Source organism: Bolinopsis microptera, chromosome 12, assembly GCF_026151205.1.
Source record: "Bolinopsis microptera isolate Bmic1 chromosome 12, MBARI_Bmic_1.0, whole genome shotgun sequence".
In the NCBI taxonomy this organism is placed as follows: domain Eukaryota; kingdom Metazoa; phylum Ctenophora; class Tentaculata; order Lobata; family Bolinopsidae; genus Bolinopsis; species Bolinopsis microptera.
This window is the reverse complement of record NC_087083.1, coordinates 2309522-2337443: the sequence shown is the minus strand read 5'-3', so window position 1 is coordinate 2337443 and position 27922 is coordinate 2309522. Positions and strand designations below refer to the sequence as shown.

General features: G+C 36.7%; 3 protein-coding genes and 1 long non-coding RNA gene across 8 annotated transcripts in view; 2 read left to right on the top strand and 2 right to left on the bottom strand.

The window, feature by feature from the left end:
• The window catches only part of LOC134823993 (inositol-trisphosphate 3-kinase A-like), a 110065-nt gene extending 90981 nt beyond the window's left edge, over positions 1–19084 (bottom strand). The window contains exon 1 of one of the 4 annotated variants that reach the window (XM_063835614.1): positions 19056–19084. The gene's annotated coding sequence lies outside the window, so the exon portion shown is untranslated. Of the gene's footprint in view, positions 1–1377; positions 1389–19055 lie in introns of those variants that run through there. The other 3 variants (XM_063835618.1, XM_063835617.1, XM_063835615.1) reach the window with 3 other exon arrangements.
• Positions 1–27922, top strand: part of LOC134823994 (arginine kinase-like) — a 97835-nt gene that overhangs the window by 63974 nt on the left and 5939 nt on the right. The window lies entirely within an intron of this gene.
• Positions 157–16977, top strand: LOC134823995 (uncharacterized). The gene is made up of 11 exons (XM_063835622.1): positions 157–266; positions 429–558; positions 708–767; positions 1590–1682; positions 3946–4065; positions 5228–5371; positions 6146–6259; positions 14535–14597; positions 14984–15108; positions 15504–15565; positions 15868–16977. The coding sequence occupies exons 1-11, from the start codon at positions 172–174 to the stop codon at positions 15987–15989; spliced, it is 1128 nt and encodes a 375-aa protein (XP_063691692.1). The 5' UTR covers positions 157–171; the 3' UTR covers positions 15990–16977.
• LOC134824239 (uncharacterized) lies at positions 6889–8398 on the bottom strand. The gene is made up of 2 exons (XR_010161365.1): positions 8304–8398; positions 6889–8096 (listed from the first exon to the last, which is right to left on the bottom strand). It is a non-coding gene; the product is annotated as an uncharacterized LOC134824239 (long non-coding RNA).

Genomic DNA, 27922 nt, shown 5'->3' with positions numbered 1-27922 from the left:
GTGTGTGTATGAGAGTGATAGATTTTGATACAGTTTTTGAGTCACAGTCTTATCATTCTTATTCCTATTATATTAAAGTCATTATGTAATGGTATATTAGAACTATATAATGCCTCAATGACCAATGTGACTGACAGTAACATTTGCCTAAGCTTCTTAGCTCATGTCATAATGATGACGGTTGACGGAGCGGAGAATCTCGATGAGAACTCGGTATACGAGCAGCTTGCTGCGATACGATCCGCTTTTGAGGACTTAATTGACAGGTTATTGACTTAATTGACTTAATTGACTTAATTGACTTAATTGACTTAATTGACTTAATTGACAGGTTATTCATGTACAGTGTTTTCAAGATGAGGTTTTTAAATAAATCTTAAAATTATCTAACTAATGAACACGTTTAATTAATACAAGTGTTTTCTCAGATATGGGTACAGTGCGATTGAGGTCACAATGAACAAAGTTGTGAGTGTGTTGGAACAGTTTGAAGCCCTCACTTCCTCTAAAAGACAATCACGGTTGAGGATTGTGAACGCCGAACTGGCTTTAGAAGAAGTAAGTAAAGTGAGAAGATTGAAAATGTAAATAATTCTCCCAATCTCATCAATAGTAGTTTCAAATTGAATTGAAATGGGAAAAATGCATCATTTAGTGACTGGGAGTCTCTTTGATTTGACATAGCTTTGAATATTTATTTCGCGCAGGAGAGAGAAGCACACATGCACCAACAACAGTTGTCTCACTGTCGTGTTCAGGAGCTGCAGGTATGTGAAAATATGCAAAAATATGTGAAAATATGCAAACATATGTGAAAATATGCGAAAATATGTGAAAATATGCAAAAATAATAATTTTCACTAATAATAATCAGAGTCCTATTCGTTATAATGATATTATGTCACTAAATTTGGTTCTTAATTGAGTGCAATTTGAAGGCGTGTTAGTAGGGCTAATTTTAAATATAAAGTTATAATTGCCAGCATGTCGTAATTTAAATTAATCAAATAGTTGGACGCCCTCCTCCTCCTTCTTCATTAGGTGGCAAATCTTCACTGCTGATAAACCTCCCTAACATATACACAATATGTACAATATACAACATTCGTGTCTATTATATATTATGTTATAACTTATGATCACCCGAAGAATTCTCGTTAATCTTTAACACTGCCCGCTTTGACATATTAGGCATAATCAGTCAACGAATCACTATATAAGGTGCTTCTATTAGTATTATAGCTCCTGTAAATTGTATTAGAACTCATGTACCCAGTACATTGTACCATGCTTAAAGCTCTTGTACCTTGTATTAGAGCTATTGTACCTTGTACTTCGAGGTGACCCGCTTGTGACTCATCCCCGAGAGAGTATCACCTCAATAAATGTAAGAGATTTGTAGTGCTGTAATTAGTCTTAAACTAATTACAGCCGTATCAAGTACAAAAAGCCGAAACTAGTCGAGTCACAAGCGGGTCTCCTTGAAGTACATCATGTTCATGCTTCCATGACTACTTTCAAATACTCTGTAATTAGGGTTGTTACTAATTCTGAGCAGAAGTATTTTCTACCCTTTTGTTTACTCTCAGGCACAGAATACAAGACTTATGGAGGAAAATGGGCGTTTGTTGGGAGAATTACAGTCAAGCACTATTCAGCTGTCAGACGTAAATTTACTGAAGGTAACATATTACTCCTTCATCAATTTTTTCGGTGATTTAACACTACATTTTTTCTTTCAATCGTAAATATTAATACATTATTAATACATTATAGAATATATTACACTGTACTATATTGTGTTGATATATTTCTGGATACGATTACAACTTTGAGCTGCCCTCATGCAGTGTTAAAACAGTGTTGAAACAGTGTTGAAACAGTGTTGAAACAGTGTTGAAACAGCTACACACTGTACTTCATTAGTTCTCCATCAGATAACACTAATTACGGAGGTTTTAATTTCATTGGGAAATAAAACAGCCTCAGTTTGGCAGCACGCCTCTTCCATTACGTAAAAAAGTCACTATTTTTGTAATTTTGTACGTGTTTTAACTAGAGAATGAATCAAGACTCAAGAGAATACATGGTTTAGTACTCTATTAGATCAGTAATTACAGATAACACTAATTACGAGGGTTTTAAGAAGACTGTCCATTGTCCAAATGGATCTTTCCAACGAGAGAGTGATTCTGGTTTTGATTGGTCAATATTGGAACCTGATTGGTCGGTATCTCCCGCGTGTAAACAGAAATACGGACTACCAAAATCTTGATTTGTAATCCTGGTGAGGGGTTTCGGCACATGACAAAATATCTCAAATCGAATGAAATTCCTATCACCTGAAAAAGTGTACCAAGTGTGGAACAGATTTCTCAAATTGTTTTATATTATGTGACTTATAAAACATTTCCTTGTGTTCAGATTGAGGTGTACGAGTCTCAGCACGATTTCATAGTGATAATCTCATCTGATGAACAATATAATGACTACACTTTGAATACCACATGTTAAATGAGCTATGTTGCACTGATCGTTCAATATTAAACTAGCTTTCTCCATATTCCAGCAGTAAAATTACCATTTTGCTGCACCCGCGTTATTGTACATCACGAGTCTGCACCAGAATAAGGAAACAATACGAGTATCGGATGTACATATTGTACTGGGCGTGTATTTATACACTATATATGTACACAGTACACTTAATCTAATACACGGTTATGGTGGTGAAGAGTACCTGTTCCACTGTGTTTAATAGAGAGGTGAGTAACATCTGATTTAATTAAGCTGGTTCAGTAATTAAATGATTATGTAATTAAATAATTAGCAGATATAATAACACCTGCATTGTAAGCTGGTACATTTATAAATCAGCCTCAGTTTGGCAGCACGCCTCTTCCATTACGTAAAAAAGTCACTATTTTTGTAATTTTGTACGTGCTTAAACTAGAGAATGCATCAAGAGAATACTCGGTGAATAATTAGTCAGAGTATCGGTTTTGTAGATCTTGCTCTAAGCTCTTAACTAGAAACACATTTTTTAACCACGCGGATTGCGGAACTGCAGTATGCACGGACTGTATGTACTAAGTATGTTATGATAAATATGTCGTTATCTCCCTGTAATTCTAAACGAGGTGAGTTTTTAGGGTTTGAAAGTACATAACACACATTACACATGCTTAATTGCTTATATATATAATAATGCTTGTATTATATACTGATTTACCTAGTTATTATCAAATAAAAGTTCTAAACAAGGCATAGTTACGAAAACAACGCCCGAATCTAATCTTTCCCTAATATAAAACAAATAACTAATTGTAAAATTACATCACTGTAATTTCTGCCAATATCTCTTGTCATAAGCCAAATTAAGAAGATAGTGGATATCAAAAGTTGGTATGATGCGACTTTTTCTGATCAATCAAATGAAATATACCTAATAGTAATAAATAGTTGTATTTGAATAGCTGGTTCCTTGTAGTTTACTCCAGGAGAGAGAAGCCAGCATCACTTCACCACAACCTTATTTTATCTATTCAGATCAGCCTATAATTAATATAATATTACAATTAACATTAAGTAAGTCAGGTTTGTAACGGCTCAGTAACTTGTAAAATAAGTTCTTACATAAATATGTCTTCTAAATACGAGCTGATGGTTATTTAACTTACAGGTTACTTAACTTACAGGTTACTTACAGGTTACTTACAGGTTACTTAACTTACAGGTTACTTAACTTACAGGTTACTTACAGGTTACTTAACTTACAGGTTACTTACAGGTTACTTAACTTACAGGTTACTTAACTTACAGGTTACTTACAGGTTACTTAACTTACAGGTTACTTAACTTACAGGTTACTTAACTTACAGGTTACTTAACTTACAGGTTACTTAACTTTCAGGTTACTTAACTTACAGGTTACTTAACTTACAGGTTCGGGAGAAAGAGAAGAAAGAGAGCGATAGCGAGGTGCTTAATAAACTAAACGATGTGATATCAGTACAGACAACCACACTACATGAACTACGAGAAGAGTACGAGGAACTCAACATGGTCAGTACTGTCACGTGACAGTTAGATATCAGTTATATACAGGGTGGGCCAAAAGTCAGTACCCATACGTTGGCCTTAATAGCTCCGCCGTGTTTTATATTTGAGAGCTGTTGCTTTGCAGATGGCATACTGTACTTACTGGTTCGAGGATTCCGTCGTCAAAATTTGAAAATTCGAATATTTTAGACCACGCCCATTCAATATTAAAACACCTATATTGTTTTCTCTGAACATGCTGAACGCCTAATTTTTTCAGAGACGGTAGATTATCAAATGTTGCATATGATCTGAAAACATGAGGCAAAACGGATTAGAAATGACGAAGTTATCAAGCATTTTCTGTATCTCGTTAACAATATTGACTGGGTGATTATGTGACACCGTGACACGACACCTTAATTGGGCACCCTTAACAATTCCCATAATGTTTAACGGGGGCACCTTATCACGTGATTAGGTAAACCAATCACCTGATCACACGTAATGAATAAACTCGTTATGCTTAATATCTCGGTTATCTGAGAAGCTACAGTTCTAATTCTTTCAGGACAAACGTAATTCGAATGGCCAAACACAATTCAATAACATTTAGCTTGATCCGACTATCCAAACTATCAAATAAATGTGAAAATGAACCTCCATTTGAAAAAAATGAACGCGAATATTTTTCGAGTTGACAAATTCCTCGAACCAGTGGTGGTACTAAGTCATACCAGAAAGAAGTATTTAAATTGGGCACTCAGTGACTGAGCTATAAAAGCCAACGTATGGGTACTGACTTTTGGCCCACCCTGTACTAATGTACAGTTTATTACAATAAACATCTTATACACTTCAAACACACAGGCTCCAGCATTCACGCTTTTTTCAATCTTTTGAAATTTTACAAATTTAGATTTCGCATCCGAGATTCACGCTTATTTCCACTGTTTGGCTATGTGTAATGTTGTTATGTGTATTAAAGAAAAGTGCACTAAAGAAAACATTACTAAATCTTAGTAACGTTTTCTATAATGTGACTCTGTGTATCGTGTTACTAAAGATAAGAGTGAGAATGCATCAGTTTTGAGTTTTGTGTTCAGTTTTAAAAAGAGATAAGTTTCTTGGCTCTTATCCAATCACAGCACAGTATTCACCCCACGTGACACTTCTATCATCACAGCACAGCAGCAAGCAGTCAGCACTGATCCTCAAGCTAAAAGCGGGGCTACAGGATAGTGTGCACTCTCAGAAAGTGCTACAAGCGAGGAATGATACTCTGTGTAACGAGCTAGCTACTCTTGAGGCACAGCTTGCTGTTCATGAGGTTCGTTTTTAAATGATGAAAATGAAATTTAAGTTCTTCTAAAGTTCTAAGCGAAATTCACTTAACTTTATTATAAAGCACACATGCTTGATGGTCAGTACTCGTGAAGGAAGAGCCTACACATCCTATGTTGGTCCGCAAATATACCTGATCAGCCCACTATAAGTTGTTTATTCGTATTGTTTAAAGGTTTAAACCCATGAATAATATACATCACACAATAAACATTAGACTAGAAGTGTTAATTATTTGAGTTAATTAATCCACTCCTGATAGCTACTTGCGAGGTGTATAATGATAAAAGCCGTTGAACTATGCGGTACAAATCACTCTGAGAGCAGGTCGGACTAAGGTTATAATATGGCAGATTCCATTAAGCAGGATAGTACAGAGCTATGACCTAAGGGGGAGCGTGTCAGAACGTATTGCGCGGCCTTTGAGATTGTATTCAAAGTGTGGTATCAACAATGTAATTATAAATGCGCTAGGATAGCTAAATGCGCGCTGTTCAGCATGTACATACAGTCAACAGTGCATTAACAAGGTACATGAGCATGGTAGAAATTCCGTTGCAAAAATGTTGGGTATGCTCTAGGTCACTCTGTCACTTAAAGTTAGTAACTTGTTCATGTTTTTAATAGGAAGGTTTTCAGGCTTATAAGGATAGCTAAAATTTGTCGATGTTTGGTCGAAAACTAAATTGACATGCACAAAATCATGCGCAATTCAGCCAAACTGTAACTCTTTCGTTCAATTTCATTACATCTCCCGCAGTTAAATCACCCGGAGTCAGATGACGTTACCCGGCCCAGATCAGATTCTTACACACAGTCAGATGACAGAAGCAGCTGGGACTCACTCGAAGAGACGAGAACTGCCAAACACGAGGTAAGTGACTGACATATTCTATTGGCTCCAATTCAACGAGGATATCTGTATTCTGTACCAAGCACGTGTCTGAACTACTACATTTGAATAGTGTTTCGTCTGAAATTAAGTTCCTACACAAAGTTTAAGTAAGGCTAGTAAGGGATATTATAATCCAGTGAGATGAGACCTGCTCGGTAGATTTTTTCCTTTTCACCCTTTTGAAAAAAGGCAATAGTGAAAGGTTACGAATGGACGTTTTTGCAGAAAAACGTGGATTTTGGAGATTGCTTGATACATGTTTCGTATCCAAATATCAGAGATATTAATACTTTTTCTGCACTTCGGCGGCGCGCGCTTCGCGCGCGAAAAGTGGCATGCAACGTATGTCAAGAGATTGCAGTAGGTGGGTCTGAATATGTCGTCAGTCCTTACGTTAGTAACTTGATTCACGATGTCAATCCTTCGCAGCTCGGTGAGGCACAGTGGTGCATCTCGCCGATCTACCGAAGGATTGATGCATAACAACAAGACACGCGCTAAAGACGCGCATTTTCTGAGTGATGTTAACGATAGCTTTAAATTCACTGATGTCATTATTATTCAGCGTGACCGGTAATAGTTTAAAAATCAGAAGGAGAAAACACATGTTTAAATTACTAAAAAAGGAGTATCACTTTACAGGATTGAATTTAAATATAGTCATAATAGATAAGAGAGGAATTTGTTTCCCTTTGAATCAATCAAACTAGATGAATTGTTGTAAATACTTAGATCAAACTATCAATCTACAGGCTATCGTCAAACATGTTGCAAGGCGTCATCTTCAGTGACATAATAGATAAGAGTTTATTAACTATCATGCCAACTTTAGAGACGGTAACCACATTAAACTAAAGTTTTCCCAATCAAAATAAAGGGTTTATACAAAATAAAAGGTTTATGCACTAGACTGCGAGACAATTAACCTTATGCAATGCAGGTTAGTATAACTATAATATCGGACTGAGTTGAAATTTCTGAGAGCATGATACCCCAAAATAAATATATGCCTGTGTCTGGCAATAGCGTTCAGATGGCTTCCGAACTTGTGCGGATAAGATAATATAAAAAATACAAATAAACTATAATAACAATCTGAAAATTAATGTATCAGTACAGATCTTATACTCGAAATCAGGCACTTTCAAAACATTTCTCTTAAATTATCTTTCTTAACACCGTTCAATTGTAACTTTAAATTAAAATATTATGATGATCCGGACGATGATAAATATTAAATTACAACTGATTATATTTATGGATTTCGGCCTGTCGATGCTGGAAGCTGATCAGCTAATCGTTAATCGTTACCATGTGACAAGAATAGTATGATGAACCTCCCAATCAGTATCTATGTATCAAAAGAAAATATTGATCTAATTCAACTCGTCGGGAGCCCTTTTGAAACATCTCGAAGTTAGAGTGCAGAGTGCATGATTACTGATTATCAGCACGATTGGGTGAAACAAAGACGAAACCGTGTGTTGATTAGAATTAAAAGAGGAAGATATTTAGTGATAAATTGTGCACTCTTGCATTTAAGTTTTAATTGTTAGACTTGTTCGATGTAGGGCCTTTAATTTAACCTAATACTAATGGAGTTACTTAATACTTGGTAAGTCTAGGGAAAACAGGTGCTAGTTGTCGGAAATGAAATGGAGTCTGTTCCTGATCGAAGTTACATGATGCTGATAGATTTGATGCAGCTCAGCACTCAGCAGCCACTGTCTTCAAATAGAGTGTTCCAGTTCTGCAATCTGCAGTCTCAAATGTTTTCGCCCAGCTTTTCTTTTCATCGTGGTTATAGAAGACAGACCTGAAGAAATACTAGTATAATGATAATATAGGTAACATGTCCAGAATGAGTAAAATTGTATTATCGGCAAATTTACTTATGTGAAAACTCCCAACAGGGTGGCGCTGGCCCAGAAGTAACTGCACACAAGCAACCCTTTAATGATCACGTACGTAATTTGTGTGAAAATATGTAACTCATTTAACGAAGTCAGTGAAAAGAACCTACCTTTATTTACCAATGTCGATTTTTTGCTTGTGATGAAGTAGTCCTCGCAAATGTGAGATATGTATGTAGTTTGTTTTTAAAAGTAGGATTGTAGTCATAGTCGACAGAGGCGGCTCGTGGGAGCTGGCTGGCAGTTTTGTTGGGGGTCCAATCGATGGACTGGGGGGGAGGGGGGCTTGGGAGCCGGCTCAAGCTGATCCCTCCAAACTACCGATTACATTACATACAGGGCCTTGTAAATGTAATGTGTAACACTTTACAGGCGACAGCAAACAAAAACAAAAACTTATAACATGGGTGAAACAGGACACCACACGTGTACGATCTCAGCCGCGCAGTATCATATAGCAGTCAAATTGCAAAGGGTCCTGGACCCCCAAATCGAGGCAAATCATAATAGATTACCTGTAGTGGGATGCGCACGATGTGCTTTGTAACGTTTACAATTAACTATGTGTTAAAACTGCGCGGCTGAGTAGTCCAGAGGTAGGATTGGACTCCCTACAACACAAAATTTCACGAAGATCATGCGTGCGCTTACATTAAAACGTATGATAGTAAATGAAGACCTTTATATTGCGATTTGTTATTTCCTAACACTATTACTAATTACTATTTCTATTTTTTAGCACCAGCCACCAGATAATAATTTTAAGGCGTCCACGGACGCCGGGACGCCCTCAATAGCCGCCTCTGATAGTCGATGTATAGCGACGGTAGTTTACCAGCAGCTCCCTGTACAAATAGAAATGTGGTTTTTATATAATATTACTAGTTAAATTAATGAGTACAATGCAGGAATAAAAAAATGTGTCTTAAATGTTTTATATTAAATGTGTTATAATTATATTAACCACCTTATATTCGTATAATATGTACTCACAAACAATGATAGTCCCAACTGTTTTTAATTGCTTATAATTTAAACCTTCTTATTAAATAACCCTAAATAATTTAGATGACTGTGTCTGATCTAAAATTGCACGAGAAATAGAGAAAATTAGGTCTCAGACAGAACTCGACCGGGATATAACCGGCGCAGCCGGAATACCGGCTGGTATTTGGCGATTTTGTACCAGTACCGGCCGGGATTTTGGTTTTAGCCGGGATTTTTCCAAAATAAATTCAGTTTTTCTCAACGTTAATTTGAGTCCAAAATTAACAAATCTGTGAACATTTTCCTAAAACATTTTGACGAAGTCATTGAACAATGGAGACTGGAGTCAATCTATATTTAACATAATCATGGGTGTACGAATTATGGACTTCTTTCTGACTTATGACTTAATTATTGTGACTAAGTGTCACGGCTCACGGTCTTGTGTTACCGAGGGACAAGTAAAACAGAGTTCTCCGGGTAAAGAAAGCATTAATAAATGCTATTCAGTATTCATCCTATTCAATTATTCAGGTAAGGTGATGTAAACTGTAAAGTGATAAGCTCCAACGTCAAACACCATGTTCAATTAAATAAGTTTAAGTAACCAATACCAGATCACAGGATTGTTATAGTTACGGAGACTGTTGGAAACGATGCAAACCAGGATCGGACTCCTATCAGAAATAGTCGACCACCGGTCCAGCCTCCCTCAAACTCAAATGCCCTACCACTACCCCAGACCACATCCACCTCTTCAGCCAGGAACAGCGCTCCCACTATACCACTACCAGCAGTTCCTACCGCCTCAGAGGATACACTGCACGTGCCCGTTATTCCTCATGCCTCGTCTTAAATGTCCAGTCCATGAATCCTAGTGCATCAAGTGCGAGTATATGGGAAGTGCCAAAAATCTCAGCTCTTATTCAGGAGAAATCCAAAAACCACTCGTTACCGTTTATTGCACCTACGGAAACGTGGCTCAAGTCCTACATGTCAGACAAATACAAAATGTGCATCACCTCTTTCTCCTGCTGAGCAGAACCTCCCCCTTAAAAGTAAACAAATCTGCATCGCCTCCCAACGACAATCCAGATATATTAAGCAGCAGAGACAATCATTTAAGGAGACCCGAGACTTCGATATCTATCAGGATCATGATTATACTGCCTGAGAACTCAGCACTTCAGGATGAAACATATAATATTTGGTTTTCTCGATTTCATTCATATTTAGACAGAAGTCCGTGTAGATAATTGGTTATAGAATAATTGGATATAATTTTATGCGAAGTTGTGTCTGCGAAAATATACGTGTGAACTGGTCATCCCGCAAATGCTGAAAAAGTAGATGTTACCTATCATAAAATAACCGCTCGCACCGTACAGTGTACACGACAGAGTTGTGACTGCGTTTACAAATTCTTTATCATATTGATGTGTTGCCATGGCAACCGAAACTCCATCGGAAGATCGGCCTGTAAGGCATAATCATGATAATACACAGTATCAAAACATTGCCATTGATATCATAGCAACATTCCAGAGATTAGATTATGTGTGTGTAAGAAAATGTATGTTATAGTATTATACAGTCTGCTAGAACATTCCGTTTACACATGGTGGCCGATAACAACTTGTTTAATTTATCTCCGAATTACACACAAATTTCTGAAAGTTTCGTAGACTTAAATCAATTACAGAGGGTGTGGCTATTGGCCAGCCCCTCTATTTCACTATTATGGTTGAAACTATAAGAATACAGATTATATTGTTACAGTGATTTTACAAAAGTCGAAACAGTAAACACCAATTTGTAGGATACTTTAAATCACACCAAAATTGGTCCCAGAATGCAATGAAATCTGATGGCGTCTTTTCAGTGAAAAAGAGGCCACACTCTCTGTAATTGATTAAAGTTTACGAGACCTTTAGAAAATGAGTTATATAACTTGCAACTTAAACTAAGATAAATTGAGTATTTATACTCAATTTATCTTAGTTGCATGAGTAATATATATATACTCTCATTTTTTTAGAGCAAACGTAATTTAAATGGCTAAACACAATTCAATAAAATTTGGCTCGATCCGATTATCCAAACTATCAAATAAATGCGAAAATGAACCTTCTTTTGAAAACAATGAACACAAATATGTTTCGATTTGACAAATTTCTCGAACCAGTGGTGGTAGTAAGTCATACCAGAACCAATTATTTCAATTGGGCACTCAGTGACTGAGCTATTAATGCCAACGTTTGCACACTGACTTTTGGCCCACCCTGTATATTTATAATATACGGCTGGAAAAAATGTAACTGGATATCTGCCACAATGCTGCTATTATTAAGGTTAAAGTAACATTTAGCACATAAAGAAGTCTGGTTTGCTAGGTTTTAATTGGTCGTATAATAACAAATAAAAATGAGTTAAGACTACAAAAACGGTCGATAGAACCTAATTATAATACCTGTATCGAGAACTCGACTTCAATGCACTGATAGCGTTGGTACTAACATTCTATCAAATTATGTCATATCTTGAGACTTGATAGCTGCCTGAAACAGTTTTGAGTCAACATTATCGTGATATTCTAGAAATTGAAACCAATTCTCAACTTTAAAAAAGCAGGTTTCAATAAATGCCATAGAATTAAATTCTACCTTTTTAAATTTTAAGAATTTGTTGATTTATTAAAATTCTGTCTCAATTAATATATAAGGGTACATGCAATGTATTTCGACACGCACTGTAGACTCACTTATTGGATTCGTGCTAGATGCTGTGTACGTCACCCTCTTAACCACCTCTATGGCGAAGATGAGGATGGTAAGTGCAAGTACAGTAATGTGAGGAGAGGATGGGTATCATTTAGCACATTTTTGCTGTAGGTGTAAAGTAGCTCTTAGTCAAGGAGTATATAAATGACGGCACGACAAGGTTCTGCAACAGATCTCTGAACATGTTATCTTGTGAGCGCCGAGTGAACACTTATAAGAACAAGGCCAGCGATGTAAGACAGTATCATTGACTTAGTCCATGCTGGGAGGAAAAAAGCAAGTACAGACGACCGAAAGGAGTCGTGGTTCGGGATCCTGAGTGGGTCTCGATATTGGATAGTGCTTTTATATATCGGACCTTATGATATTCTCAAGGTCACCAAGACGGCACAGTCTTATGGCGGGAGGTAACGGTACCATCTAAAGAGCAGATTGCTGAATCATACAAGTAAAAACTCTACCGGTACAGCAGTCTTACAGCAGACTGAGATTCAAGCGAAAGAATTGTGCTGTTATAATTATGCGGTTAAAGTTCTAGCACCGGGAGTAGTTGTTCACGGTTTGGAGAGAGCTGAGTAGGCTAGTACGGGATAGAAGGGAAGAAGCAGCTCACTGTTCCAGATGGATCTACTTCTTATCAAGGAAGAAGGAGTGGTAGGTATAGTAAGGAAGATTGGAGCCTAAGAGTTAACTTAACATCTAGAGGTACCACAAACTTTATCTCGTCGCCAATTGCGAGCTTTAACGGGTTTCCTCAAGTGACTCGATGGTTTAATTGTGACAAATCATGATACGAACTTTGATGAACCCATAATAGTATAGTGCAATAATACCTACTATGATAGTATTCTCATAAGTTCTACCCTTGCAACCGAGTACAATGTACATACTAAGTGATATCAAGCTGCAATCTAAAATTTATTAATTGAATCTCAAAATAACTTCAAATTTTACCTAATAATTGCGACATCGTTGGAAGTGAGAAATAAAATACATTAAATTTTAATCCAATTCTGCGAGAGAAGATTTGCCCAGACAGCTGACAAGAATGTATTACCATACTTCCTGTAAATGTGGTAGTTATTAGGTCATATCAAACTTGAAAATTATGTCAAAGTTTTTCTCAGTCTCTGGTGTCAATCACCAGTAGAGTGCCCAGCCGCACCAAAACAACCTGCGATTTTTACGTGGGAAACATCGTATAATACACATGCTATACACTCTAGTTTTATAGCAGCTACTGATATCATGCGGCAGTATTAATAAGCATACAAATTCAGCGCAAAAAATTGTAAAGACGACACAAATTCATGCGGGATGTTAATAAATGTGTCCATGTTGAACTCAAACTCCGACAGAATAATATTTCAAATCGGATATATTATAATTAATCAAATGGTATCTGCTCATGTTCCGTCTATATAAACTACAAAACTTAACAAATTAGTGAAGTTCTGAAACAAAGATCACGACTAGGTTTTATCAAAATTGAAAAGAAAACCGATCGAAGTGCACTAGAGATATAGTTTAAGTTTAAAGGGTCATCATTACTAAAATCTCTTCCTAGCTCCTAGCAATCAAGTTGTTAATCCTAGTTCTACACCTAAACAAGTACAAAATTACAGCCTTACATTTTGAAATTTTTCGATATCCAGCTCAACATAAGACTTCGATACCAATAATGCATAATGGGTACATACCGATGATCGGTGTTCGTAAATATTTGATTATTTATAGTATTGAAGTTTAAAATCTTCCTAATTATGTAAGAATAACAAAAGGAATCACGTACTAGTGTGCTGTTACGAAAAACAACTATTTAATAAAAATAAATTAACAGTATTCGAGTACAAAATTAAAAATACAAACTCCAACATGATCGACAGACAAACTCAATAAATGAAGATTTCGTCGTGAAACGAGCTATATATACAGCTATAACGTAGCGCTCGACTCCAGTCTGAACCAAAATTAAGTCGCGTTCGTAGGAAATTGACCACCAGCTGCTGGTGGTTCGAATGTTGGTTTGCACACTACTGTGGTTGCGAGAAGCATTATTTGATGCGCGCGCGACCCAGTAGTGCATCGCGCTACAAGTTAGTAACCATGTCAACGAAAAAGTTGCGCGCGCGAGGATTGCTTGCGGAGATGTGATGTATAGATAGCCTAGCCTGTGATCTATGAATGCGCGGCGCACCTGTGTTTTAATGTATACGATGTAATGTATAATATTAGGTTATAAGCCCAATTTGTACGTGGCACGCGTAGTGTATTGATGTGTACACGAGTATAGTTTACCTTTGCTTACAATTTAAGTTCTTTGCTTTACAAGTTAAGTTCTTTGGCAATTGAACTGAATTTCAAGTGTTTCCTGTACTTAATGCATAATTTATCAATATTATTATCATGAAGACTGAAGTGAGCTGATTGGAGCTTATACTTTATAGTAAATGTGAAATGGAAATCTAGCGTCCGCCAAAACGAAACAACGGGCGCAATTCTTGTTACACTTGTCACGTGTTCACTCTTACAGTCCTGTGTAATCCTGTGAAATCCTATGTAATCCTCTTACAGGACATGCAGGAGGATAAGGACATACAGAGAGCTAAATCTGATTACAAACGGTCCGCTGCTCAGGTTTCTATCCTTTTATTTTATACTTTTATATTGAATATGGTGCTGTCAATAAACATTTGGCTCTTCCCGAATTTAGTTTTGATCACTGAACTAACCAAATTATAGCAGCAAACTTCTAATGTTATCCACAATAAGATTAGCTCTCAATCTATAACCTATATAAAATAATCTCTTAATATTATTACCTACTTATTTAGACAATCTCTTAATATTATTACCTACTTAATTAGATAATCTCTTAATATTATTACCTACTTAAATAGATAATCACTTAATATAATTACCTACTTAATTAGATAATCACTTAATATAATTACCTACTTAATTAGATAATCACTTAATATAATTACCTACTTAATTAGATAATTACTTAATTAACCCCACAGGTTATTCGAGAAGTGTTGTCCAGTTACAGTCCGACAGTCCGGAGACGCAAGGTTAACAAATGTACATGTGAACAGAACGGGTACAAATTCACTGTCGAGGAAATGACTCTTCTCATTAATGAGAGGTGAGGATTTCAAACACAAGGAAATGTTTAGCAGAGAAGCTATATGCCCGAATTCATTCGCCTCTCACGCAGACGACCGGGGTTCGATTCCCAGTGGGGACCGATTCGGTCGGATGCAGGTCGGACACTAAATTATTGTGTGAACGACAGATGCTCCAGTTGCCCATTCCAGCTTCAAACCTGACAGGGTTGCCTACGGATCTGAGGTTGCGCCCACCTATGCTGTAGTGAAAGCTGCTCTACTGAAAGGGCCGTGGCCGAAACGCAATTAAACAGGGAAATCAGCTCCCCTTTATTTGTGATTTATGACGCATTTATGCTCTGAAATGCTAATTGAAATAGAATTTTAAGATTTTGTATCGAAAATATAACTCACCAGTCACTTACTTACCCAGGAACATAGCTAAAGAGAAACTTGTAGCGGTAGAAGAAGATCTTACATACTTCCGTGAACGTGGTGAGAAAATAGTGTTATTCTTTGACATTTCAACACCGAATTGTATTTTTCTGCTTATTGTCTATCAGATTGCTTTTTGTCTAATTATTTATTTCCAAATAAGGGCATTTTCCAATCCAACTCATATATTTCTGGATTTAATAGCTGGCTGGAATCTGAAGAATCGAATAAGAAGGAAAAATAAGTTCTTCAAAAATATTTGTCTGCAATCTTGGGATAATTTCCTACTTCTCTTTTAAAATTTAAATTATATTTCACAGTGCTCATCTCTTTCAGAGGAGTAATTTTTATATCTGTTTCAGATGGAGTCGAGGAGATGACGGACGAGGGGTTTGCCATCCTGGACCCCCCACGAGCTTCCACCACTGGTACCATTACTAGGACTCTCTTTCAGAGGGTATCACGCAGCGAACAGGACACGTAGAGTCACATTACCTCACGATCGAGGTTTTCATGACAAATTGACATCGCGAGGTTGTCATGACGTCACGATATTGTCATGACGTTACGATATTGTCATGAAATCGCGAGGTTGTCATGACATCGCGAGGTTTTCATGACGTCACGATATTGTCATGACGTTACGATATTGTCATGAAATCGCGAGGTTGTCATGACATCGCGAGGTTGTCATGACGTCACGATATTGTCATGACATCGCGAGGTTGTCATGACGTTACGATATTGTCATGACGTCACGAGTTTGTCATGACGTCAGGAGGTTGTCATGACGTCACGAGGTTGTCATGACGTCACGAGGTTGTCAAGAGGTTTTGACGATGTAACGCCACTTTATAATGGATGCTGATAATATCATGAATTTTAACCGGGGAATCACTACCATGACACTTCACATTATTTTAGTGTATATGAGACTATGACGTCATACGATTATTTGTAATAAAATTGGCATCATTTGATATTCGTGCAGGGTGGGCGTGAAGTCATTTTGATGAAATTTAAATTAAACATGATTCGACACTATTCGATGACCCAGTAGAGGAATCTACGAATCTCTCCAAAGTATCCAAAGTAAGACACTGTTTTTGCTATAAGTAATAAGTACATAATAGATGGGTTATAACTGAAGACTATTTACACATGTATTTTGAAAGCTCCTGCTAAAACAAACTTTTCGTATCTCTTATATTTTTTTTTAAATCCCCCTCCTGGGTTATAATTTAAAGTGAAGAAGTATTTTAATAGGGAGAACAAATATTGCTAGAGTTAAACGTTGTTAAATTGTTTTAAGTTTTTGATGAATGACGCTGCATTCCTGAAAATCTAAATTTTGATCTTATAATAAGAAGATATTTTAATCTATAAATAGTGTTTATGGCTATTTTTTGTCTAATATAATAATGAAATGATTTCACTGATTTATATGTACCCGCGATTTTTACTTTTGGCGGAGAATTTTGAAAATATGTAAATGCTGTACATGTTTTTTATCCTAAAACAAATAAGATCTGATGAAATAATCGTTCTTTTAATTTGTACATGCGGTTCATTGAGGATCGTTCACATACAATTACATAGCCACGTGTTGTTTAGGACCCCTAACCGAGGCCTAATTCTGATATTCTACAAGAACCGTGAGCCTCAGGACATTCGAGATACCAACTAAAACAAAAGTAAGCGTAATAAAGTGTTATTAATTATCCTCTGACTCCTAGGTCCCAGAAATCCTTATTTCAAATATCTAAACTTCTATAAAGGTCTCTGCAGCCTCATCCCAAATCAACCCAAGAAGAGTTTTACAAAGTGTGATTGATGTAAATGTAATAAACCTTAAATTTAATTCGTTACAATTTGAATTTTCACATTTTTCAGGCAGTAAATGAATGTGGAAAAAGTGCATATGCGGCTACGGACGCCCTAAAATTATTATCAGGTGGCTGGTGCTTGAAAATAGAAATATTAATAGTATTCAGAAATATCTAATCGCGATATAAAGCTTTTATTTTATTTAACCCGGCCAAACGTTCGAATGTAAGCGCACGCATGATATAGATATTTGTGAAATCATAGTGTTGATTGTAGGGCGTCCAATCCTTGTTTGGACACCTCAGCCGCGCAGTTTTAACACACAGCTAATTGCAAACTGCTTCAAAGCACATCATCGCATCAACATACTGTTTATTTAAACGATCAGGGTGTCCAGGATACCCTGAACTATTTGAACTATCTGCCATCATACTGCGCGGTTGAGATTATACACGTGTACGTGTCATGGTGTCCCATTTCACTCATTTTATAAGTTTCCGTATTTGTTTAATATGTCTTTGTCTAATATCTGTTCGTCATGTCTGCCCTTACCTTTGGCTTTATTTGACTTAAACACTGCTACTACCAGTACCATGGTACTGTCGAATATCGAAACGAAACGAAACGAAACAAAACACTGTATTTACTATCCCGCTAATATGCGACAAAGATATTGTATAAAGATAACTAAATAATTTACACAATACGGTGCCCATGTCTGAGCGGCTCTCCTCAAATAACTTTCTCTCCTCCTCGGAGCAGAAAGTTATTTGCATATCTTACAAAGTCACCTGACTCCCTTATAGACTGCCTGATTTTCACTGACACTTGTAGGCATGCCCAGGTCTTGTTTTTCTCCAGGAAAATAACCTTGAAAGTGTTGTTCTCATCTTCAACTAAACTCTTAATGGAACTGTTCTTATCAAGGATGCTCTGGCGCAATTCTTCAGATGACTCAAAATCTCCTTTGAGATCATACATAGTAAGCTTAGGTTCAAGCATTGTCACGGTGTGGGATTTTGCAGACACTTTGTAGTCCACACTAAGAGCATCTTTAGCTTTCTCCATAAGTTCCTTGTTCTTGAATATTAACCTTGCTGTGCCTTCTTTGACACCTGAGACCCCCTTAATAGGGATGCTGGGCAGTATTGATGCAACATGTTTCTTCACCTTTGAGGACCAGAGTTCTTCTGTTATCTTATCTGCCTCATTCTGCCCTTCCAGAGTTAAAGTATGAGTCTCACTGGGTCCGAGATTGGTCTTAATCTCAGGTATAATATCTGGACCACCTTTATTGTGCTCAATGAGAATTTGTCTAAATTGTGCTAGCTCCTTTCTCACTATATCCAGTGCCTCGGTAGCTGTCCCTTCCTGTGGTGCAGGTGTGTCTAGTATAGACTTGGTCTTCAGTAGTGACACGGCCCTCTTACTGAAACTGTATAGTTCCTTTATAACTTCAAACATATCCGGCTTGTTATTCCCTGTGGGTAAGTCTAAGGAATCTGCAATTATAGTATCCAACTTCTTCTTACCTTTTAAACTGTCGTTTAACGTTTCTAACTCCTTTTTCATCTTGTCATAGACATCAGTGATAACCATTGCTGTAAAGGATTTGAGACCTCTCTACTTTAACTCAAACCAAATAAATATAGTGGTAAGTGCTGAAAAGTACTTGATAAACCCACTAAAAGCTGTTGGTCGTCGTTTAAAACGCAGTAAAAACCTCAAATTATTTGTTATATAGTAGTGTTGAAAGTATATATAATTATATTGAAACAGATTTTTATTCCGAATAGAACAACCGTTCGCGTTCTTTGCTCCTTTTTTAAATATTATTACAATGAAATAATAAATTTTATTCCAGATGTCGAAACTTATAGCGAGAACTTACAAGATTGTTAAATATTTTGAAGAAAAAATGAACGTCAATGTATTATCGTTATTATTATTAACTTTAAATATTTATGGATTCAGATAAAATTTCAAATGCTTTTTAGAGCACTATAAACGTTTTAAAGCTGATGGATATTTTCTTTGTGAAACTAATGTAACAGAACATGAGTCATAGCTTTTTTACATACTGGGTTATAAATATAATAAATTTGCACACCGCTTCCCTCCATCGCCATGTTTGAAGCTTTCTCATCAACTGTCAGTGTTCTACTTCAGAGGGAAGTAAGATATTTTATACTTTACAATTGTTATTATTCCTGTATAACAAATAGATTTTATAATCGTGTAAAAATCGTGTAATCGTGTTTGCTGTCGCCTGTTACAGTGTTACACATTACATACAATTACAGGCCCTGTTTCATGTAACTGTAATGTGTAAAACATGTGGGCTTGTGCTAGTATATGCATGGTAAGTTCTAGCTTCAAGCTTCGATGTAATATTTGAAATCCTGCCTTATACGTTAGAATAGTTTAATTAATTAATTAATTTTCTGCTGTGGTATTGTATGCAGTCATCGGCGAATAGCCATCGGTAGTTGGTGATGACCCCCTATTGATATAGGGGACGCCCGCGTCCCCTATATCAATATAGTCCGTCGATTGGACGCCCGACACAACTGCCACTAGCCAGCTCCCACGAGCCGCCTCTGGTCAAAGATGGTATCATTTTGCATGCATTTTAGAACGGTCATTTAAAATTAAATTGGTTTCATTTCTTTTTCATTTTGTTTGGAAAAATGAAAAAGGAGACATTGTGCACTGTACTACTACTGGCGACGGTTCAATTATCTCCCGATTTCGGGGTTTGTCATTATTAGTTGGAAATGGAATGAAATTATATCTTGACATATCGTTCACTTATTTTATCTGATGCTATCTCAGCTTCAAGATTATCATCGTTAGTTAAGACTTACATGTCTTTATCATCTTTTAAATGGATTACAGCTCCCACAATATGCATGTTTGGCGCACTTCAAAACTGATTTTAGCACAAAAAATAAATAACACAGTGCTCCTGTTATAGTTATACAACTTGGAGTTTTTACGTTAAATCTTTCATCCCTAAAACCGCGTCATAAAAGGAAATACTGACACTGTACATTTAGTAGAATACTTCATAATCATGACAACGTTTTCTGTTTTGATATCAATAAACAGTACCACAGGGTTGAAAAAACATGGACTTGCAAATATTTATCTCCAACTCCTTAAGCTGCAGCACTCCCTGCAAATTTTGTTTGACACTGTTTCCAAACATTCAGCGCGTACCAACCAATTCACCGTTCCGGAGACACAATGCAGAAGTAGAACAGCCCTGCACAATTTTCTGGCACATTCCTCATAAAATTCTCCCCCACCATCTCTGATACCGTACTTCAACCCCCTGGCCAAAATCATGAACGTTGACAAGGTATCATCTTCACCTACCTAACCTACCCATTTTGATATACGTGTCGCACTACTACTCTGTGAACCTTTTCTGCTTTATCCGTAAGTAACAACTTCAGAACAAACCAACCAATCAGAGCACAGCACTCACACCACGTGACACAAACCAACCAATCAGCACGCACTATCTAGACCTCGTGACAGGAGTATCCACTTAAACTTTGAACTTGAGGACGACTTGCAGTTTCACGACCCTTGATTCTGAAGAAGCTGCACTTCTAGGATCTGACTGACGGCTCGGTCGTGGTGTTGAAAGGAATTTGTTACAAAGTGATTCAGGGAATTAGTGAGAGTCAATTGGGGGTTAAAGTTGGTAAATTCTATTTGTGGGTGCTAATTTAGTTTAAATAGTTGTAATTTAGTTTAGATATTTGTCGCTTAGTGTTCAGTCTGCGTTTTTACGGACTGTATTTACAAGTTATTTTGTTAAAAATAATGTAATTAAACCACGTTTGGGGAAAACTTTTTCACCTTTTTTAGATAAAAATTAAAAATTAGATAAATGGACGTTTTGAAATCATGATTTAATATAATTTGATTAAACCATTAAATTGGATTATTTAGTTTAATGTGATAGACAGTGACACATATTTTAAAATAATATTTTTGTTTTACGACGGCCATCTGATGTTTAAAAATTTATCTAACATTTATACTATATTTAAACTTGACGAAATCCCCCGGTAACGGCCAAAAAACATTTTAAAAGTGACCCTCCGTATGAAACAGTTACAGCTCGCAAATGGAGTTGAAAACTCGCGATTTTTATCAAGGTTGTAGGTACTATAACTACTATACAATGTTGTAGTATTGCAGGAATAATAACTAATTTTAAATTCCCCGAATGAAGCTTTCAGCCAGCGAGTTTCTAATACAATTTCTATCAAAGTTTAATCGAATGTTTATTGTTAATGTGCACTGTGCAGCTTACTAATTCAACTCTGTTGACAGGCACAGTAATATTTTCCTCGTTAATTTTAAAACTAATGCCTTATAGCCATATAATTCTGTCCCTTATTGTGGCACATAGAACTCGATACCTGTTCCTGTAACGATATGACCATTTTCATTTTCAGTTGAAGAGATTGGGTGTTTGAAAGGCTACATTTTATCGCAACGAAACCATGCAATTTACCACCACATGACAAGGAAATTAAATTTATGGCCAATTCAAGGACTGATGAAGCGATCGATCTAATATTTATATTAAAGCTAAGCCACATTTCCGCAATATTTTAAACAACCCCTTTCCCTCTGCGATAACACCCATCCTCCTTTACATCTTATAGTCATAGACTGCTTACGTAGTCATGATAATTATAATGATCTTTAGAGCATTTTATGTTCATATTCGTTCGCGAAAAATTGCAATTGTAAAATTTGCCTCAAATTTTGTATTCTAACTGCAATAGACTCGGCACACAATCTAGATCAGAATGCGTTTCAAATGTTCGAGATTACATTCAATATAAAGTTTATCTTAAACTTTAAACTAAAATTGTATGGGTACTTAAAGTCTATTTGCCCGTTTGAACTAGATCCAACATTTGAAACAGTAAATCTTCAGGCTTACACGCGGTTTTTGATTCCATTTACCTATCATCACAAAAGTTGGACCAATTCTTGATAAGAATTATTTTTCACAAAAAAAAACAGGATCTTTCATAAACAATTCTTTATCCCAAAAATGTGGAACAGTCGGAAAGTATCTATGAGTATGACTATGAGTATCTATGTTAAGGAATTTGTCAACAAGTTTGTACAGATTCCTTAAATTTACTAATTCTATTAGGCCTTGTTAGTTCACAAGCTGGGTTGAAGTTTTTCTCTCTCTCTCTGTTTTAGCTCCCGGATTCTAATCACCATAAAATAATCATCCGCTTTCCGCACACACACAAAAACATTTGCAAACAAATAGTTCACGCGTGCTTCATTGTAATATTAATAAAAATTGTACAACTTCATGATAGGAATTTGACCAATATGAATGACCTACAGAACATTATATTAAGACGCAATGAAACTACCGGATCACGATGTATGGGGACTTGCCACCCCATGGCAACTTTAAAATATATCAACTCTGTTGCATCGTTTCCTGTTAATATAGTGTGCATTGCACTGGATCCGGAATGCGAGGTGGTACTCCACGCCCTAGAAACCCCTGAGTGCTTATCTTATCTGAACTTCACTCCAACTTCACTGTCTATTTGCCAGGGACCAGGACTTCAAGACAACTGTAACATAGCAACTGCTCATTATGATTATCTACCATTTATTTGGTTGTATGTTATCTGTTGTCTATAAGTTATAACCGTGCCCATTTGCGAGCTGTCTGTCACATAGTCAATAGTGTGACAGTGTGAGTCACATAGTGTGACAGTGTGAGTCACATAGTGTGACAGTGTGAGTCACATAGTGTGACAGTGTGAGTCACATAGTGTGACAGTGTGAGTCACATAGTGTGACAGTGTGAGTCACATAGTGTGACAATGTGAGTCACATTGTGTGACAATGTGAGTCACATTGGTTCGAACTAAACTCCACGTTTATTTGATCTACATGAGTCTCGATTAATTCTAGCATTGCTATATCAAGACCTGCGATACTATTACTAATAGCCAGTAACACGAACATTTCTTTTCTGCTCCCCACGTGTGCACCGCGTGCTTATCGAGTTTTTGTAGATTCATCTCGATCGGAATAATGGTAAGGCAACCTTGAATTTATCAATCGAATATCACAAGCAGGTTTTAATATCGCTACGCTCGAAAAGTTCTGAAATGAATATACGATATAACATGAACATATGCTTATGTACGCTGCATTTGTTTAGCAAATGCTTTATTTCTATATCTCTCTTTTTTGAAATATCAAGATCCTTAGTTTCTGAAAAACATCTCCTACTCCTAGATGTATTTTTACGTATTTTGGACCTTAAATAAGCACCTTTCGTGTTTTAGGGTAGAAATGATTCACCAAAGATTCTGGGTGGAAAATGATAATTATTTAAATACGTCCTGAGGCACTTGTATGAAGGAAGTTCGCATTACTAAGGCTAGGGTTAAAGCTAGGGTTAAAGCTAGGGTTAAAGCTAGGGTTAAAGCTAGGGTTAAAGCTAGGGTTAATGCTAGGGTTAAAGCTAGGGTTAAAGCTAGGGTTAAAGCTAGGGTTAATGCTAGGGTTAAAGCTAGGGTTAAGGCTAGGGTTAAAGCTAGGGTTAAAGCTAGGGTTAAAGCTAGGGTTAAAGCTAGGGTTAAAGCTAGGGTTAAAGCTAGGGTTAAAGCTAGGGTTAAGGTTAGGGTATAATAATAGTTCGCATTACTAAGGCTAGGGTTAAAGCTAGGGTTAATGCTAGGGTTAAAGCTAGGGTTAAAGCTAGGGTTAAAGCTAGGGTTAAAGCTAGGGTTAAAGCTAGGGTTAAAGCTAGGGTTAAAGCTAGGGTTAATGCTAGGGTTAAAGCTAGGGTTAAGGTTAGGGTATAATAATGCAAGCCTTCGTGTCCACTGAATAAATTTTTGAAAGTTACGGCTATATTAGCTGGTGAGTAGCCGACTAGTGAAGGCCGCTTTGAAAGTTACGGCTATATTAGCTGGTGAGTAGCCGACTAGTGGCCGCTTTGAAAGTTACGGCTATATTAGCTGGTGAGTAGCCGACTAGTGGCCGCTTTGAAAGTTACGGCTATATTAGCTGGTGAGTAGCCGACTAGTGAAGGCCGCTTTGAAAGTGAAGGCTATTATAGTGGCCACTTCTTGGAAGGCTATGGAGCAATTTATTTTGAGCCCTGCACTGTCAGATGGAATATATTGTCAGCATTCTTTCGCCAAATGTCGAATATAACAGTATAAAATTAGATCTGGCATTCGAAATATCGACCAACGTACACTATGGCATGTCACAGCTGTACTAATTTGAATATTTTTACAGGTTTCCCATACCGAATTCCTGAAACCCAAATACTATTAGTAACCATCAACATTACCCCTAATATTGTACAAAACCATGGCTAACCGTTAAAGATAGAAGTCTTCTTCATCATCAAACATTTACCTGAAGTTTCATTTCAATTTCACTAGATCCCGATTTAGCGCCGAATGACATGATGATTCCTGTCGGTTTCAACACAATATAGAGACTAAAGAATTTCGATATTTGACTGCACACAATGCATTATGATAGACAGTGACACCTTTTTTGATGAAGGGTTGCATTCTTGAGCATCGAGCACTTTTGTAGGGTATGGAAAAATGATAATGCGAAAATAATGATTGTGTCTTTATTTATATATTTATTTATATATTTATATTTATATTTCTTCTACTTATAGTTATCACGGTTTTTTGGAAAAACTTTTCGATCGTGGATTGGATTTTCTAAACTTCTTTATTTCAACAAATAAGTCGTTCCAGGGATAACTTCAGACTAGGAATCTTTCTTGATATTTCGCTTTTTGTAATTTCAGCTAACAAAAACAACATTTGATATTATTCCAAGAACCTGCGGAAATTTTGTCGCAAAATTTTGGATTTTAAAATATTTTGCACCTGCAAGGTAGAGTGTTGAAAGAAACCGAACCTAACCAGCTGAGAAATCCGTCCGGCAACATTCCAAGAATTTTTCAGGAAAACAATGTTTCATTCTTTGGAACGTGTCTGTCTGACAGCTATTGGGCTATAAAATAAGTCATATCAGTAATTAGTGAATATTCAATATTGATTAGGCCGATATGGAGCTCTTAGCTCGGTTTTGTTGCATGTGAGCCTCTTCAAAGTATTTCCATCTTTAAACTGTGTTGTGGTACCATGTCAACATACCTCAATATGTTTAGTGTTTACCAGAGGAGGATTATGATAGAAGAGCTATTATGCCTTAATTACATATCTCATTGATTGATAGAGTGGTATTGATTGATAAGTCATGAATAAATGGCACATATCGAGTTCATCGTTAACAGACCCGTTATTAAATTATGTTTAACTTTAAGGCTGAAAGTAATAGAACAGCAGAGTTTTTACCAGACTTACTGTCAAAACAAAGCGCTAGAAATGTGGAGAACATTCTGGAACGAATATCGTTCCAGAATTTTGTAGTCTGCTTGCTTCCAAGTTTAAGGCCGTCAATAATTTGGTCTGCCCGATTAACACGCCAGAGCTTGCATACTTACCCATGCAGCTCTACAGTATCAAAGCAACATTAAAAAGACCTGCAATTCCTTCACGACTATTATCCAGTACGTTAATAAGCTGGTCAAACTAAGACTTTAGTTTACCCTTTCCTGTCAACGGCCTATTGAAACAAGACAGCGAGCTGCTCAACGTGCATTTTTGTAAGTTAGTAAGTTAGTATTGCAGTAGGATTTATTACAGTAAGCTTCAACAGTTCGGCGAAACCTAGTTTAGACTGTTAGGTTAGGATGGTCTGAGGGTCAGGTTAGGACGGTCTGAGTTGCTATTTTTAGGTGGCCGGCACTCGGCAGGGTATCTTCAATGTAATGTGAATGAAACGACCGGTATAGTGTTGTCAGTGATCAATTTAGCGATCAATATTGTGATCAACATTGTTGTCTTTTATAAATGATATGATCTGGATTATTATCAATATTGTATTAAGATTCATTACCAAAAAATAACCCGGTTTAGAGATGTACTTCTTTAACTTGTCTATTATTTTACCCAAAAGGAACTGTAGGTAACATTTCCTCGTATCTTAAATTGTTGGTCATATCGCAGACTGATCGTTTATCTGCATTTAGATAAATCCGACCCGAACTCATAGCCACTGCACCTCGAAACTGCCTGCTACTTTTCTATCGTCGATATAAAACCAATTGAGAGATTATCAGTTTTTCCATCGACTATCAGACCACGACGGATGGATTTAAATCACCTGCGTGTTAAAATAAGATAACTACTCATTCTTTTACTCCACAACTCAATCACTCCGCAGATTGCTTGCATGCTAAAGTGAGCTCAACAAGCAGCACTTGTGCTTGTCATCCGATGAAAAACAATGGTCTTCAGCACGGCTAAGTGATTGAACAGATGGTTACGATTTGTTAGTAGCGGGTCACGTGGTAAGATGCGTGGCTTTTGCAGCCAGGGAGATTCCCTTCTGGAGCGTTCCATCTCCTGTTTAAAAGTCAGGACGAAACGAGCAGAACTTGTAAATTTTATGGAAACGATTCTGCGAAGTTGCAGAAATTTGTTGCCGCGTCAACTTTTTTCTGGAATTCCTGAATTTTTCGGATTTTTCCGTTTTACTTTTCAACAAGTCTAATTTCATGTCTTGGCCTTGCTTTTATTTACTTTATTTTAGTATTTAGTTTAAGGCCAATTTAGAACTACTGGAATTTTCTTCGTTCACTATATAAGGCATCTGTTTTCTACCTTACAAAATCTCTGAAGTAGAATTGCCCTAATGACCGGATAATTGCCCCTAAATTGAAGAAAATTAGTTGGCACTTAGCACCTTAAAGTTAACCCATTATCCATATTGTTAAGGTCACCGGTCAAGAGTGGTAGCATGTCAGCTGTTTTGGCATTCATATTACAGTTGAGTTTAAATGATTTGGCACGAATTTTTTCTCAATTGAAAAATTAAAATATTGATCATTTATGTTATAGACAGTCCGAGCAATTTGTCTGAATTTCCGGCTCGTATCAATATCATAAAGTCACCTAGAACCGGAAACTCAAACAGCCAAAATTCTGTGGAAAACATTTCTGACGACGGTTCTCGTACAAAAAAAAATGCAGGTGTTTTTCATAGCGTTTCAGCAAGTCTAGTGAAAATAATACAGTTTATGAGCCCTTTTTCCTTGGCGTGTGAATAACACCTGTCTGGACGCAAAACACACAAGAATTTTTTTCGAATTCCAGCGGATCTCGCACTATGCGCTGGAAACCACTAGCTATTTATAAAACAAAATACGCCATAAAAATGTTCGGGGTTTTTGCAGCCGCTGTTTTTTTAAAACTTAGTTGTTTTCCAAATATTTACCAAAGAAGATTTTATTATTTCATATTCATAAAACTATCTGCTTTATCGGATAAAATTGACACGGTTTATACTGTTATGTGTACGGTCACAATTATGTACGGTTTATCATGCAGCTATACTCAATTAACAATTAAGGCCATCTATTCATGACTCATTACACAGTAATTTGCTCATTGAGCACACGATTGC

Excerpts from the sequence above, each read along its gene's own strand:
- LOC134823995 (XM_063835622.1), top strand. The coding sequence starts at position 172 with ATGATGACGGTTGACGGAGCGGAGAATCTCGATGAGAACTCGGTATAC. Across the intron at positions 6,260-14,534 it reads CGAGAACTGCCAAACACGAG|GACATGCAGGAGGATAAGGA; the intron begins GTAAGTGACTGA and ends ATCCTCTTACAG. Across the intron at positions 15,566-15,867 it reads TACATACTTCCGTGAACGTG|ATGGAGTCGAGGAGATGACG; the intron begins GTGAGAAAATAG and ends TATCTGTTTCAG.